This window comes from Neopsephotus bourkii, unplaced genomic scaffold (assembly GCF_033783945.1).
Source record: "Neopsephotus bourkii isolate Nb327-2 ecotype Australia unplaced genomic scaffold, CSIRO-AGI_Nbou_v1 NB_659, whole genome shotgun sequence".
Taxonomy (NCBI): domain Eukaryota; kingdom Metazoa; phylum Chordata; class Aves; order Psittaciformes; family Psittacidae; genus Neopsephotus; species Neopsephotus bourkii.
This window is the reverse complement of record NW_026901158.1, coordinates 4,408,617-4,423,361: the sequence shown is the minus strand read 5'-3', so window position 1 is coordinate 4,423,361 and position 14,745 is coordinate 4,408,617. Positions and strand designations below refer to the sequence as shown.

Sequence of the window (14,745 nt, the reverse complement as noted above, 5' to 3'; positions counted from 1 at the left end):
GATTCCCCAGCCTCCCCCAAGGCCCCTTCGGCGCTGGCTGTTTCGTCTTCCCTCTTCCTCCACCACAAATTACTGACACAAAACGGAGGCGCCCCGGTGCCTCCTCACCACACCGGGCCCCGGCCCTGTTGGATTTAATGAGGCGATGGAAGTTTTTGCGGATCTTTCGCTAAATTCTTTTCTTGTTTGACAGCTGCTTGAGTGTTGACCTTATAAAAGATTTAGTGTTTCTCATTATTTTCTGTCAAGCTTTACAAGTGATAGCTTCACGGAAATCATTTGCATCTCGATGTGCGCGCACGTGGGGTTTTTGTCTGTACGGGGATGCTCGGCGCGGCGTGCGTCAGTGTGTACACCCTACCCCTCTTCATTCACATTGTGTATTGTATTCCCTCCCCCCCCCAGAAAATATCTACAAACATGGATCTGCTGGGTTTGGGAAGAAAGGAAATAAAACACAAACAGGAGAGGACTTAAAAGGCCAAGGATTTGTTAGACTCTGGTAAATGAGGGAGGTTTTGAAAAAGGAGGAGAGATTGGTTTCCCGTAAAGAGAGCTCAAGAAAGTGTTTTGTCATCCTCTAAAAGGATTCAATTGAATGGATGATGGAAAAACTAGGCTGAGGCTAGGTGCTGCTTTGCTGTTAAAGTGAAAAATGGCACAAGGCTGGGAGGCTACCTCTGAGGAGCAGGCAGAGCCAGGCGGGTGCTGCAAGAGGAATAGGTACAGCCACATCTCCCTGAAGCCAAGCATGGGTCCTACAAGGACAGGAGGAGAGCCTGGTGCTGCTTGTTGCTTGCTTCAGCCCTTTTTATGGGCTCTTTCTCAACACCTCCCACAAATCATTACAAACCATTTAATCCAGCTACATTAATCAGCACTTCCACCCAGTAGCTAAGCTTACTGAGCACCCAAGGGTGCTCACAGTGCCCAGCACCTACCTCACCAAGCCCAACATCGATAGCACCCACAAAGCCCTGGTTGGTCTGTGGAGTACATGTTCTGCTGCTGTCAGGGGAGCGTAGTTTTTCTGTCTCCCACATGCTATTTATTAGTCCTCCATTAACATACGTGCTACTGCTTGCAACACATACGTGGCTGTACTAATGCTTGACAAGTGATCATTTACAGTCCTCAGATTCAAAACATTATCATAACTGAGAAACCCAAATGAAAATAACACCCAAATACATATTTAAGTTTTAGGAATGATAAGGTGTTTTGTTACTGCCCCTCTAATTCTTTGAAGCAAGCACTGACATTACAACACCCCAGCTGCAAGGGTCCTGCAGGTTTTAATCTGTCAATGACAAATACAATGAACAAGAGCAGAACACTGCATCTAATCAGCAGCTGAAAACCATTGCAGTTCAATCATCCTGCAAGGAAAACCAACAATCTTCTGCCTACAAACTATGTTCCTGTCCTGCTACAGCCAGTGCTCTAAATCCATGGTTCAGACAACATCCTGGCATAACAGCCCATGTCCACACCAGAGCAATGGTGAAGATCATCAGCTGTGCCTAGAGGAAGTGTCTTTGGTTCATCATTTAGAATATGAATTAGAAGTATCAGAGATGAGGATCCATCACTGGCATTGACTTCTCAACACCAGTCTCTGTCATAGTAAGACCTTTGACCCAAGAACATCCTTATCTTGACTCTAATTTCTAGCCCTTGTTAGGAGAGGGTTTCTCATTTTTTAAGCTAGCACTTGTCCCCTGTCCCACACCTGGTGCTTCCCACTTACTCATGCTGAGGGCAGAAGCTGGCATCCCTCACGACTTTGTCAAGGCTCTGCTAACTTTAATTACTGCCAGTTGTGGCTCAGTGTGACATTGCTCACCTGGGAGCTCTCTGCCAAGACTGCAGTGAATGAACTGCAGCTTCAACCCAGTCCCAGGCAGGAGTTCCCCTCTGCCCAGCTCCCAGCACTGCTGGGCAGGCAGCACGATGGGAAAGGTGGAGGCACATTCCAGAGAAGCAGCTCCCCTGTCCCTGCCTGCAGGCACTGGATTTTAATACCAATCCCAGCTCCGAGGGAATAACTCCTGCATCTTTAACAGGAGGCTGGAGCTGCCCCAGCTGGGGACTGTCCCAGATCCCAGGGACTACCCACCTATGCCAGCAGCCCTGGGTTCTGCCTCTCCCCCCTTTCCTTCCTGGGGTGCGGTTTATGTCTCTGCTGCTACCTGTGAGAAAGCAAAAACACCCAGAAACAACTGTCTGAAGTTCGGCACTGAAATGCATATGTAAGTACCTCCAGAGAGGGGGAACAGCTAACTACGCTTTGTTTGTCTTGATTAATGAGATCACTAGCAAGCTTTCCAGGGCAAAGACGCCGGCGTATTTTTACATATGCAAAACCTGACATCCAGCCAGCCTGAGTGGGGAGCAGGGGGAGGCAGGAGGCAGCTCCACACATCCACACAAGGTAGATGTATGGCACGAGGGATTGCACTGGGGCGCATAAACCTGTTCCACCCCCTGGCAAAACCATTCCATGAGCATCTCAGTAACTTTGCACTTACTGTGTAAGTCTGCTGCATGAGTTGTGTGCAAGCAGCACCCCAAAGGGCGCTCACCCCAAAGGGCCCTGGGGCCTTTCTCTTCCAGATGATCTTGAAACATCACACAACCAACACAGCACAGTAAGACTGCAGGATCTTGTTACTAGGGCAGAATAAGCGTCTCCTGAAGTCAATCAGATGACTTCCCCTTTCTTTGTCTTGGGATTTGTTCACCCATCACCACCACACTAAAGGTGATTCCTGGAGAAAGGCTGCTTCTGTGGTCATTGGCCAAGTCATGCAAGAGTCCCTGATAGGCTCTGGGCCCATCCTGGCCCCCCAGTGAATCACAGAGGTCCCCTGTTGTAGAAAACCATCCACATTTATTTCAGGGTTCACCTTAAGGTATGAGAGCATTTGGAAACATCACACAACCAACAGAGCACAGTGAGACTGCAGGATCTTGTTACTAGGGCAGAATAAGCATCTCCTGAAGTCAATCAGAAAACTAGCCCTCATTTCAAACAGGTTGTGTTTAACTTCAGCTGGAGCAGCACCTCCCAGACAGGCCAAACCCTTGTGCTAACCCAGTCCTCTTCCTGCTTGTGCCACAACCCGTTTTCTCTGGCTGGCTGCTCATTGTAACCAATTGTGTGTCTGCTCCTTCTCTTACAGGTCAAGCCTCACCTCAGTACTCTTCCAGATCGTTGGGCTCGTCAGAAGGCATTCAGTGCCACCCATTGAGGGGTGCCTGTGGGACATGGGCCCCAAAAGACCCACACAGCACTGTGCTGGGCATCGCAGCCCTTGGATCCTATGACAGCCATAGGCAATAGGCTTTCTGTCTTTGAAAGTATGCTAATATAGATACAGCCAAATAAATCGCATTTGAAAGGCAATGATTCTGTCTCAGCCTGTTCATTGCTTTCTATCAGTCACACAACACCTTTACTCAGTCTGATCAGCACAATCCCCATCATGCTCAAAGTCACAGCACTCACACCAGCACAGCCTCAGAGGGAAAGCTGCTCATTCTGCACAATTATATTAAATGCAACCATATCCCAGTTGATATCAAGTCCATAATGCCTCATAATCCATCAGTCCTTCCCATTTCTCTGCCAAATAAGCTTCCCATCACTGCCTAATTCAACAAAGCCTGTGTGAAGGCATCTAAACATCTGCTTTGAGCACTCTGCCAAAGCAAGGCCTCACCACAGAGCCCTGCCTCCCCTTGAAGATGGCTCCAGCCTGTTTCCACACCTACCCTCAGATAGCTGCTGCTGTCCCTCAGGGCTGAGCCACTTCAAGCAGTTGCTGCACAAACACAAACTCCACCAACACCAACTCAAACCCCAGCTCGGTACCAACGCGTGTAAAACCCATCTCCTACCAACAGGGCATTTCACCTTAAGAAAAGATCACTTGGTAACAACCATGATTAACTGTGCATCTCCAAGGTTGCTCAAGGAATAATTAGTTACTCCTATGCAATCTGCTTCTCACATCTATTGCTATAACTCAGGCTGTACCACATAATACTTAAGTCGAATGGTAGCTTTCAGGTTTCCCATTCAACAGCCTGTTAGCACTTGGAGCCAAACTTTTAAACCCCAACCTCAAAAAGCAGAGTGCTTCACAACATTAAGCTTCATTGCTCAAGACACAACAACAAATTGAGCTGCAAGGGCAGCTTTCCTTACCTCTTTCAGGACAAGGAAGGCTCCACAGCCGCTGCTCTGGCATTTCCCATGCCCCCTAAGGGGCAGGTGGTGCCTCAACCTGCTTTTTATACAAGGAAGCAGTTGTAGCAAACTCTACCCTGCCCACACCTGAGCTGAGGGAGAAAGGAATCACCTGCTCCACACAGGGGAAACCCTGGTACCTGGGTCCTTCTATATAGCACAGGCCTCTAAATAGAACCCATCTAACGTAACCAGGAGGATGACAGTACGGGTTGCTGGGCTGGCACGGTCGCATTATAACTGGACACCTTTCCCACTCCCCAGGGAAGGGGAGCTGGGCCGTAAATGACTTGTCCTGCCCAAAATGACACAGTTAATGCATGTGTGAGAAACCCAGCCTGAGCCTTGCCCCACTGCCCACCTCCAGCCCTTCCTCCAGCCACAGCATCCGTGCCCACCTGTACAAACTGCTCGGATCCTTGGGGTTCACAGAGGGATGCAAGCCCCCCCAGGGAGTCCTGCACCCCTGGAAAAGGGCTGCCCAAGAAACCTGGTGGGAACCAGGCCCATGGAGACCTCCTGGCCTGGGACAGCTCCGAGCCAGCAAAGACACCAGAACCCGAAAAGCAACGGCCGAGCCAAACAAAGCGCGTTCAGGAGGAGACGCTGCTCGGTGGCGCTTGGAGGTGACAGAGCCGCCCCAAGCGGGCCCCCCCTCACCGTGCCCCAGCCATGCTCGGTCCCGAGCCCCGGCCGGCACCGGCCGCTCCTTGTCCTGCAGTGACACCCACCGGCAAAGGGGGTTCCAGCGCTGCTGCAGGTTCCCCACCGCCGGGCCCTGCTCCTCCCCGGCACTGAGACCCCCGTTGTTCCCCCCCCCCATTTCTCTCGTCCCCCACACCCCGAGCCGCTCTGCCCTCCGCTGTCTCACGAAGGTGCCTTCGCTTCCTCACCGGAGCATCCCTGCGAAGCCGGTCCCCGCTGAGCATCCCTCCCTGTGCCCACCTGGGCACGGCCTCTGCGAGCCCCCAGCTTGGCTCCCGATTGAGATTCAGTAGAGCAGAGCCCCCGGGGAGTTTCCTCCCTCAGCCAGACCCTTCCGGATGCCGCTCTGGAACCACCAGCAGATTCTTCTGGACTAACCCTTGCTGCGGTCATGGCCACAGCTCAGCAGCTCATTGCCCTCCAGACCAGGGTCCAGCTCTGCGGGTGTCCCCCAGCCCCATCAGGGCTCCCCCGGCACCCCAGACCTCCGGGAACACTCGGGGTCAGCCCTGTTCTGTAGCCCCAGGACCAAAGCTCCACTGGCAACTGGTGCCAGGAGAGCCTGACCGTGTCCATCCGCAGCACCGGATCCTGGCAAAGCTGCCAGAGTCCTAAAGCCAACCTGGGGTGCAAGTGGGGCTTGTGAGGAACTGGAAACCCAACTGACACCAGGGATCCCCTCTTGTCTGTTCCATGCCTGTGTAGTTGGGAACTGGAACAGTCTAGAAAATGGGGTTTAAAGGCAGACACACAGAGGGAAGGCAGGGGAAGCAGTGTACACTGTTTAGCTGTCTGTACATGGGATTTTTTATCTATGCTGGGAGCCACAGACAAATCATTTGAAGCCCACTTATCCAGTGATGCAGGGGACACACCTCATATGGGCAGGATGAGGCACGTCTCTGCCTTGGGGAATCTAGTTCTGAAAGAAAAAAAACAGAAACAAAAACAAAAGCCCCCTTAATAATAATAACAATAATAATTGATATTAATTCATGTCAGTCCCACTGCCATTAGAACATGAGAAAAAAGTGCATCTGTAACGTCAAGTATGGCCTAGGAGTGACAGTCTCTGTCCCCAGGGCCTTGACCAAGGGTGACACAATATAGTGTCCACTCAGGGATGAGGACTGGACTCCCCACACACACCAAAACCTTGCCCAGCACCAGAGAGTGGGCCTGATCTAGAAACTTTCTTGTGGTTGTTTGAAGGCAGGTGCTTTATTCAAGGGAAGGAAACACAGCAGCAGACCCACCAGCCCAGCCCTGTCTCTGCATGGCTGATCCAAATCCTGATGCCAAACCCACTCCCAGCGCTGCCTCTGGTCCCATCCCTAACACAGAGTCAGTGCTGGTCCTGATCCCGGTGCCAATCTCCATCCCAAATGGGTCTGCTGGTTGCATAGGGAGGCAGTCAGTGCCAACACACTCGCACTGCAAAGAGGTGGGAAACCCCTTTGGGGTCTCTGCCCGTTCTCACTGGGAGCAGTTCCTGCACACCCATTGCTTTGGTCCTGCCCAGCGGATGCTGCAAAACCGCTCCCCGGCAGCTCCGAACCCTTCAGCCCGGTCCCTGGCATCGCCGTGCCAGGGGGAGGAAGACGGGGCCGAGCAGCAGCGGGATCCTGGGCAGGGGGCATAGACCGGCACCGACCGGGCGGTGCCGATTTCGTCCCTGGGCTTATCCCGCTGCAAGGCTCTTTTGTTCCGCTGCCCCGATCCCAGCCGGCCCCGAGCCTGCAGGGCCGAGGGCAGGGAGGTGCTGGGGCCCTGCCTGCGCCGCTGCCCGACAGCTGGCAGCCGGGCTTCCCGGGGCGGGGGGGGGCTCTCCCCTTCCTGATCGCCTCCAAGCTGCCGGCCAAGGGCGGCTTTGGAAGAGGGACAAGATGCATCTGCCTGGCCGGGAAGTGGGGAACAGAGGAAATCGAGTCTTTGAGATATAACCGGCGACACCGCTTTGGAGCGGCGCAGCTCCACGCACCCGGGCGTGGACATTTTGCTCATCTCCAAGGGAAGGGTCTACCCGCAGGAAAAGCCCCTAAATGAGCCCGAGAGGAGGAAGCAGGAGCCGCTGTGACCGGGAAAAGGTGGGAGTCCAGACGGGGAAACCAAAAGCAGCAAAACCCCGCGACGTGGCGGGAGGGAGGAAACTTGGTGTCTCCGGGAGAAACGGGAAGGAAACGGGCAGGAAACGGGCAGGGAACGGGCAGGGAACGGGCAGGGCGGGCCGGGGGTTGTTTAAAACAGGATGGACATCAGGAAAAATTCGCCCTGAGCGCGGTCCCTTCCCAGTTGCACCGGTAGGCACCGCCGCTGGGCGCTGGGAGGGCGGGAGGAGCGGCCCCGGCTCCGGGAGGCGATGCCCGGTCCCCGTCTGCCCGCACTCGAGGAGCATCCTGCTTCCTCGCAACGGGTTTTGAAGGGGATTCAACGAAATTCGCAGCTCCGAGGCTCACCGCGGGCTGGGAGCAGCCGCCTCTGCGCTGGGGCTTTGAGGGGAGCGTTCGCTGCTTTCCCTTTTCTTTATTTCTTTTAATATGTTTTTTATTTAATTTTTAGATTTTATTTTAACGCCCAGAAAAACTTTCCCAGCCCGGGAGGGACCCTCAGACCGGTTAATGGGGGGGGGGGGGGGGCGAGCAGAGCGCAGCAGCCCTTTGACAACCTCCCCTTCTCTACCCCACATCTCCCCCCCTGGAATCCCCCCGCAGCTAATCATCCCATTACGAGCCCCATCAGCGGAATAATGACAGCCAAAGAGGGCGGAAACCGCCCGGAAAGCGCCGGGACCAGGGCAGCAATTAATTCCCGTTAATGAACCTGCAAGGTGTCGCCGCTGGGGAGTGACACCCCCAAACACCCGGCGGCCAATGGGCGCGTTCTCCCGGAGGGGGCCGGGGTCCCCCTGCTAACGGGGCAAAGCGCTTGGGGGTTCCTCCCCCTGCGCCCCCCCCCCGGGCGCGGTTCCTGCCGCTGTCCGAGGTGCTGATGGCTCCGCCGGCCCCGCGGTGACTCCGGTTCCCCCCCCCTCGGGTGCTGTCCGAGGTGCTGGTGGGAAGGGGGGCGCCGCGGCCGCCCGACGGCTGGCCACCCCCTCCGCCCTCCCCTCGCCCTTCCCCATCGATTTCTGGATCATTAAGCGGTTAAGGCGCTGCGAAGCACCACTATCGATCGCTGCCTCCCCACGTCCGGCTGGGAGCCCCCAGGCTGCCCCCCAGCCCGCGCCGCCGCGGCCCCGGGCGAGGGTGGGGTGGCCGGGTAAGGGGCCGGGGCCCCGGGTGAGGTTGGGGTCCGTCCCCTCTCACCCCACCCCCTTCGCGGCCAAAGTTTGACTCTGCCTTCCTCTCCCCCCCTTCTTCTGTCTGTCTGTCTGTGAGTGCAGCTGGGCGCGATGCTGAAGACGGAGCAGCCCTGGATCTAATGCGCGGCGCCTCGGAGAGCCTTGCAGCAATTGTGGCCCGGATCCCAGGCTGAACTTTGCGCTTTCGTTTTCTTTTTACCCTCTTTTTTTAAATTATAATTTTTCCTTTTTTTTTTTTTTAATTTTTTCGATTTTTCATTTTCCCTCCTGTTATTGTTAACTATCGTTACCAAACCGCTTCCGCCGCACCCGCCCTGCCAATGCCCGTGTGAGCGCCGGCACCTCGCGGGGGCCATGGAGGGCTCCACCGGGTTTGGGATCGATTCCATCCTCTCCCACCGAGCCAGCAGCCCGGCCGTGCCCAAGGGGGACCCGCTGGTGGGCGACGGCCGGTCCCCGCTAGAGCTGAGCCCCCGCTCGGAGGGCAGCAGCGGGTGCCCCTCGCCCCGCTCGCCGGGCCGCGAGTGCCTGGAGGCGGCGGTGCCGCGGCAGGGCCTGGATGCGCTCCTGCAGCCGGGGCAGGTCTCGGCCCCCTCCCAGTCCCGGACCGTCACCTCCTCCTTCCTCATCCGAGACATCCTGGCCGACTGCAAGCCCCTGGCCGCCTGCGCTCCTTACTCCAGCACCAATGGACCTCACGGCGGGCAGGAGCCGGCGGGCAGGATCCCCACCAAGCCCGGCGAGGACTTTCGGGAGAAGATGGAGAAAAACACCAGCAGCTCCTCCTCGGACTCAGAGTACAAAGGTAAGAGCCGCGCACTCCGCCGGACTCTGCATGGCGGCCTCTACCCGAAGCCTCCGGCGGCACCAGAGCTTCCCGGTGCGCCGGGAGCTCACTGCGGAGCCGCCCCGGTGATGGGGAACGGCGGCACCGGTCGTCCCCGAAACGACCGCGGTGTCGGCACCAACTTGGGAAAACTTGGGGGGCTCGGAGGGGCTTGAGCCGGTGGAAAGGGGCTGAGGCGATCGGCACTTGGGTAAACGCGCCCGGAGGATGCGCCGGGAAGATCCGGTTGTTCCGTTCCTTCTCGCGGGGAAAGAGGAGAAGCGAGGACGGGATTGTGATGGGAAAGGAAAGAGAAAAGGAAAAAAAACAAAAGGAAAAGAAAACAATAATAAAATAATCGCGGGGTTTCCGGGTCTTTCCCCGCTCGAGGAGAAACGAAGAAGAAATTCGGCGGGGGTTGATTGGATTTGTGTTATTTACATTATTATTCTGAGGTGGTTTAAAACCGAGCACGACAGACAGGGAGCCCCGGGCCGCATCCGCCGCGGCTGCTCGCCCCGGACCGGGGGCTCGGGCTTCCCGGGCCCTTGCGGGCCCTTCCCGGACAAGGGGACCGCACGGGGTGGGTTGGGGTCGGTCCTCGCTCCCCTCGCGCCCCCAGCACCCCTGAGGAAACTTTCACCCTGGAAAAGAGTTTCCTGAGTGCTCGGGAGGGGAAGGAGCGGGTCCCCATCGGGGGCAGACAGGGGAGGTGATGGCACCGTGCGGGACCGCTGGATTTGCGGGATGCTGATAGGAAATTGGCAGGATAGGCCGAGCCTGCGATCGGACCCGCCGCTTTACAGGGCCAGGGTTGAGAACAGCCGCGGTTCCCACCTTGGCCGTTGTTTTCGCCTCCTATATTCCCCCTCCCCGAATTCCTTCAGCTTACCTCCTTCCCCCAAATCGCCGAGAGGAGAAGGAAGAGAGGGAGGAGAAAAACCGCGGGGTCCCCCCGTCCCCCTGAGCCGGCAGAGCCCGGGCTGGGGGGTCCAGTTTGAGACGGGGACCTCTCTGCTCCTCTCCTGCCCCTGTGATGGGGCAGCCACAGCCCCTGTGAAAAGACCGTTTAAATGGGGGAAAAACTTCCCTTAAATAGGGGAAAAAACCCACCTCTTAAATAGGGGAGAACACAGTTAAAATGGGAGGAAAAATGACCCTTAAATGGGGAGAAACACCGCTTAAAACAAGGGAAAAACCATCTCTTATATGGTGCGAAAAACCCACACCTTTAAATGGGGGGGTGGGGGGGAGGGAACGACACACTTTAAATGGGGCAAAACAACATCTTAAATGTGGAGGAAACCACAGTTTAAGTGAGGGCAAAACCACCTCGTAGACGAGGGTAAACCCACCCTTTAGTGGGGCAGCCGGGGAAGGTTCCCGCTCCAGCACGATCCTTTTATTTGCTGCTTTGGAAATCGCTGTTCCTGGGGGCAAATCGCCCCCGATTTACTCTGCAAAGGGGCTGCGGGGCTGGGCCTAACCCGCGGCGGCAGCGGCAGGATTTGCCCCTTGCCAAAACGCAAAGCCATAAAGTGACATATCTATAATGGTATACAAAACCATCGCTTTAGCCAGGAGCAGGGGAGGAAGATGCGGGGCCGCCGCAGAGCTCAGCCCTTCGGCAAGCAGGAAGTTTTCGGAGCGCAGGGGTAGCCCGGGGGGCCGGGCCCCGCTTTCCTCCGCGGCAAACTCCGCACAAACTTTCGGGCCTTTCCCCGGGGGGAGCGGGACCGGCACCGGGACCCCCCTGCCCTGCCCGGCCCGCTCCGGATGCCGCTTTCCCCGGGAACCGGAGCCGGTCTCCGCGCTCATCCCGAGCCGTGCCCGCTCGGCAGTTCTGGTTGAAGGGTTCCGCTCCCCGGTGGCTCAATTAACCGGATTATTGTCTTCCTACAGAGAGAAATCAGCCCGGCCCCGCCACCAGCGAATTTAACATAAACCCTGTAAAAACCCCAACCGCTGCCGATTTGTACAAGCCGAGCCCGTTCGCTCCATCCTCTCCTCCAGGAGCGTGGGCAAGGCGAGCACAAACGGGGCTTTAATTTTTGCCCTTTCTTTTTGTTTCTGCTCGGAAATTTCCCCTTCCCCTACTTAACGTTTAGCGGCGTAAATTCCCGCACCTCTCCGCCGGTGCCCATGCACCGAGTGCGGTAACGAACGGCAGCCAGCCCGCCCCAATCCGCGGGTTTAAAGGTAAATAACAGCCGGGCGCAGGCTTGCGGAGCCTCTTCCCCCGTATTTCGTTGTGCGCCAGGGAGAAGGGAGGTTTGCTCCGGGCCCCGGCAGCGTCCCCCGGGGCTCCTCAGCAGAGGGCAAGGAGCGGCACCACCAGGGAGCTTCCCCTCCAAAACTGGGGGCTCCTGATTTTCATTTTGTGTTGGATTTGGTTTGGGTCTGAAAAAATAATAAAAGGGAGAAAAATTGAGGAAAAAAAAGAAGAAACAAAAAAAAAAGAGAGAGAGAAAAGGGAAAGGACGACAAAACACAACAATAACACCGAAATACAATAGCACCCAAGCATCGAGAAAGCGGTTGGGTTTGGGGGTACACCCCGAGGGTGCTGCCCCGTGGGAAACGCGGAGCACAGGGCCTCGGGTAGGAGCGCGGCCGGGCTGGGGCTCCCCCCATCACCCGGGGCCTTGCGACCGGGAAAAGCCGGGCCCAGTTCGGGAACCCCGTGGGCAGCCGGGATTAACATTTACAAACGTGCCCTGAGCCTCGCTCCTCCGCCTCAGGGCTGCAGTGGGGACCCCCTCTTTTGAGAGCATTTCTCTTCCTTTCCTGCCCTGACCTGGCCTCTCTTCCTCCCCCTCGGCTCAGTGAAAGAAGAAGGGGACCGAGAGATCTCCAGCTCCCGGGACAGCCCCCCGGTGCGGCTGAAAAAGCCGCGCAAAGCCCGCACCGCCTTCACCGACCATCAGCTGGCCCAGCTGGAGCGCAGCTTCGAGCGGCAGAAGTACCTGAGCGTGCAGGACAGGATGGAGCTGGCCGCCTCCCTCAACCTCACCGACACGCAGGTGAAAACCTGGTACCAGAACAGAAGGTAATGAAGCACCGTTCCCTCCTGCTCACAGCCATGGGGTCACATCCTGATGCCCTTCCCCGGCCCCGCACCCGCAAACCAGGCAGGGCAACCCGCAACCACCCCGCGGGACGTCCCTCCTGCCACCAGCAGAGGTGCGGTGTGTCGTCCTCCCCCGGGGGGCCTTTTATCCCAAAAGAAGGAGGAAACCGATGCCGAGGAGGGGCAGGTTTGGGGGTACAATCCGTGCCCCCAGCCCCAACAAGGCGGGGAGGCAGAACCGGGCTTCCCAGCTAAACACAACAGCATAACACATCGGGCCCATTAATTATAGATACCAATTACTGCTTTGGGCATCAATAATTAACACCCTTTACAGTAATTACACAATTATTATTATGATGAACAATTTACTGGTGGAAATCGGTTTAGCGCTTCAGCGCCAACTCTGTGGAAGGGCTGGAGGTGAGGGACGGCTTCGGTGGATTTATCCGGACATCCCCAGCCCCATCACTGCCACCTCCGCGAAACGAGGGAGCCCCCGGCTGCACCACTCCCCCCCCCCCGGACCCTCCCTCACCCCGGTTTTTAGCACACCCCAAACTTCTCCTCCCCATTTCCAGCACCGCTTCGCCACCGGCAAAGAGCCGCGACTTAGCAACACGTTGGGGGCTCGTGTCTATGTACCTGCAGACACATATTACATATACATCATATATACATAGACATATACATATATATGGCACAAACGAATATCCCCGCCACACTGCCCTACGCGTGTCCCCCGCCGGCCTCCCGCAGCCTCCAGGCCCGGCCCCGGTAGCCCCGTCCCGGGTCGGCGGTCCCGGAGCCCCGGGCGGCGGAGCGGAGCTGCCGGGGCCTCGGGCCGGAGCATCGCGGCAGCAGCGGCAGCATCACCCGTGCCCGGCGGCGGGGGCACCGCTGGGGGATCCCGCGGGCCGTGATTTGTAACCTGGAATTCACAGCCCCGGAAGGGACCCAGATGCTCCCCGCGGTTTGTATCGCAGGGGGTTACACCCCGACATCGCGTCCCCAGCGGGCTGCGGCTCCGGTGCCTCCGGAGGCTCTTTGGGCGCTCCCGCCGGGCTGGCGCGGCGGGGACAGCAGCGAGAGGAGCCCCTCGCTCCGTTAATGGGGGCTATGTCCCCCCCACAGTGAACTGGTCCCACCCATCGCATCCAATTGCATCCCATCCCTGCAGTCCAGGAGGGACTGGCCCCGGGCACCAGCGGCGGGGAGAGGGATGCACAAGGAAAGGGGGTCTGAAAAGGGTAAAAAGAGCGGCTTTTGGTGCATCCTTCTTGACCCCTTCTCTCGACTTGTTCTCCCCCCAGGACCAAGTGGAAAAGGCAGACGGCGGTGGGCCTGGAGCTGCTGGCCGAGGCTGGCAACTACTCTGCTCTCCAGAGGATGTTCCCCTCGCCCTACTTCTACCCACAGAGCCTGGTCTCCAACCTGGACCCCGGCGCCGCTCTCTACCTGTACCGCGGACCCAGCGCGCCGCCCCCCGCCCTACAGAGACCCTTGGTGCCCCGCATCCTCATCCACGGACTGCAGGGCGGCAGCGAGCCCCCGCCGCCCCTGCCCCCGCTGCCCGGCGTCCTGCCCCGGGCCGCGCAACCCCGGTGAGCCCCGGCCGCCCGGGGCAGCCCCACCGGCACCCAACCGGGCTGGAGGGGGCCACCCCGCCTCCGGGGCAGCGGGCAAGCGACAGACTCCCGCTCACCCCCCTCTATACATATATATATATATAAATGAGACCTCTCCCCCCTCCTTTTTATAAGTATATATATAGAGAACGCAAGAAGCAAGGACAGGCCTGGCAGGACGGAGAGCCGGAGACCTGCCCCATCCCCATGTGCCCCCCGCCCGGAGCTCGGGCAGGGACCGGCTGCCCCCGGGAGGGGGGGGGCTTTGCCTCTCTGCCTCTCCCCAAGGACCGCGGTGGGGACCGAGCTCCCCCGTCACGGACGGCTCCGCCTCCAGCGGCTCCCCGATACCGAAGCACCGGTCCCGCCGCAGGGGAAGGGCCGGGGCAGGGAGAGGGGAAGCGGTGTCCGGACAGAGACTTTGGGACGTCCGTAACTACAAATAAAGACAAAAAAAAAGGGGGGGGGGGAAGCGGCAAATGTAAATAAACTGCGCAAAATGTACATGAATTATTTATTTGTGAACCCCGAGGGCGTATCTGTGTAAGTGATTCTTGTCAGTCTGTATACCGGGGCCGGCCGGGGGGGGGGGTGGGTCCCGGAGAGCCGCTCCCGCTCCCCCCCTTTTTTAAATGTGGAAATAAAACTTCTTTACAAACAAACGGGCTTCGGCTCCGCGGCCCCTTTCTTCGTTTGCTCTGGCGGAGCAGCGGCCGCCGAGGGAGAGGGAAAAGCAAAGAGGAGCTTTCCCACCTCCCATCACTGGGAGCATCCCCTCCGCGGCTTGTGTCCCGCTCCCCGGGGCCCGGCCCCAGTGCCGGCATGCGGAGCTGGGGGGCAGCGGGGAGAAGGAGACGGACGGGGTTGATGCTGCCTCCGCTGCGCCGGTGCCTCAATAACGCTGATGTTCAGGGTATAATTGCCTAAGTGCTTTAAACGATCGCTTTGGAAAATGGATTG

The 14,745-nt window shown here is 57.7% G+C and overlaps 2 protein-coding genes across 3 annotated transcripts in view; both read left to right on the top strand.

Moving 5' to 3' along the window:
• The window catches only part of CFAP77 (cilia and flagella associated protein 77), a 60,706-nt gene extending 57,314 nt beyond the window's left edge, over positions 1 to 3,392 (top strand). Inside the window, exon 7 of the mRNA XM_061352330.1 lies at positions 3,186 to 3,392. Within this exon, the coding sequence (XP_061208314.1) occupies positions 3,186 to 3,254 (69 nt within the window). The 3' untranslated portion in view covers positions 3,255 to 3,392. The remainder of the gene's footprint in view (positions 1 to 3,185) is intronic.
• A 3,233-nt stretch (positions 3,393 to 6,625) lies between these two features.
• BARHL1 (BarH like homeobox 1) lies at positions 6,626 to 14,226 on the top strand. 2 transcript variants are annotated; one of them, XM_061352701.1, is made up of 4 exons: positions 6,626 to 7,047; positions 8,343 to 9,066; positions 11,914 to 12,136; positions 13,471 to 14,226. In XM_061352701.1, exons 2-4 carry the CDS (start codon positions 8,616 to 8,618, stop codon positions 13,763 to 13,765), a joined length of 969 nt encoding a protein of 322 aa, XP_061208685.1. In that variant the 5' UTR covers positions 6,626 to 7,047; positions 8,343 to 8,615; the 3' UTR covers positions 13,766 to 14,226. The 2 variants fall into 2 exon arrangements, with proteins under 2 accessions (XP_061208685.1, XP_061208686.1); XM_061352702.1 differs by lacking the exon at positions 6,626 to 7,047 and adding an exon at positions 7,228 to 8,218.
• The last annotated feature ends 519 nt before the right edge of the window (positions 14,227 to 14,745 follow it).

Excerpts from the sequence above, each read along its gene's own strand:
- BARHL1 (XM_061352701.1), top strand. The coding sequence starts at position 8,616 with ATGGAGGGCTCCACCGGGTTTGGGATCGATTCCATCCTCTCCCACCGA. Across the intron at positions 9,067-11,913 it reads CTCGGACTCAGAGTACAAAG|TGAAAGAAGAAGGGGACCGA; the intron begins GTAAGAGCCGCG and ends CCCTCGGCTCAG. Across the intron at positions 12,137-13,470 it reads ACCTGGTACCAGAACAGAAG|GACCAAGTGGAAAAGGCAGA; the intron begins GTAATGAAGCAC and ends TTCTCCCCCCAG.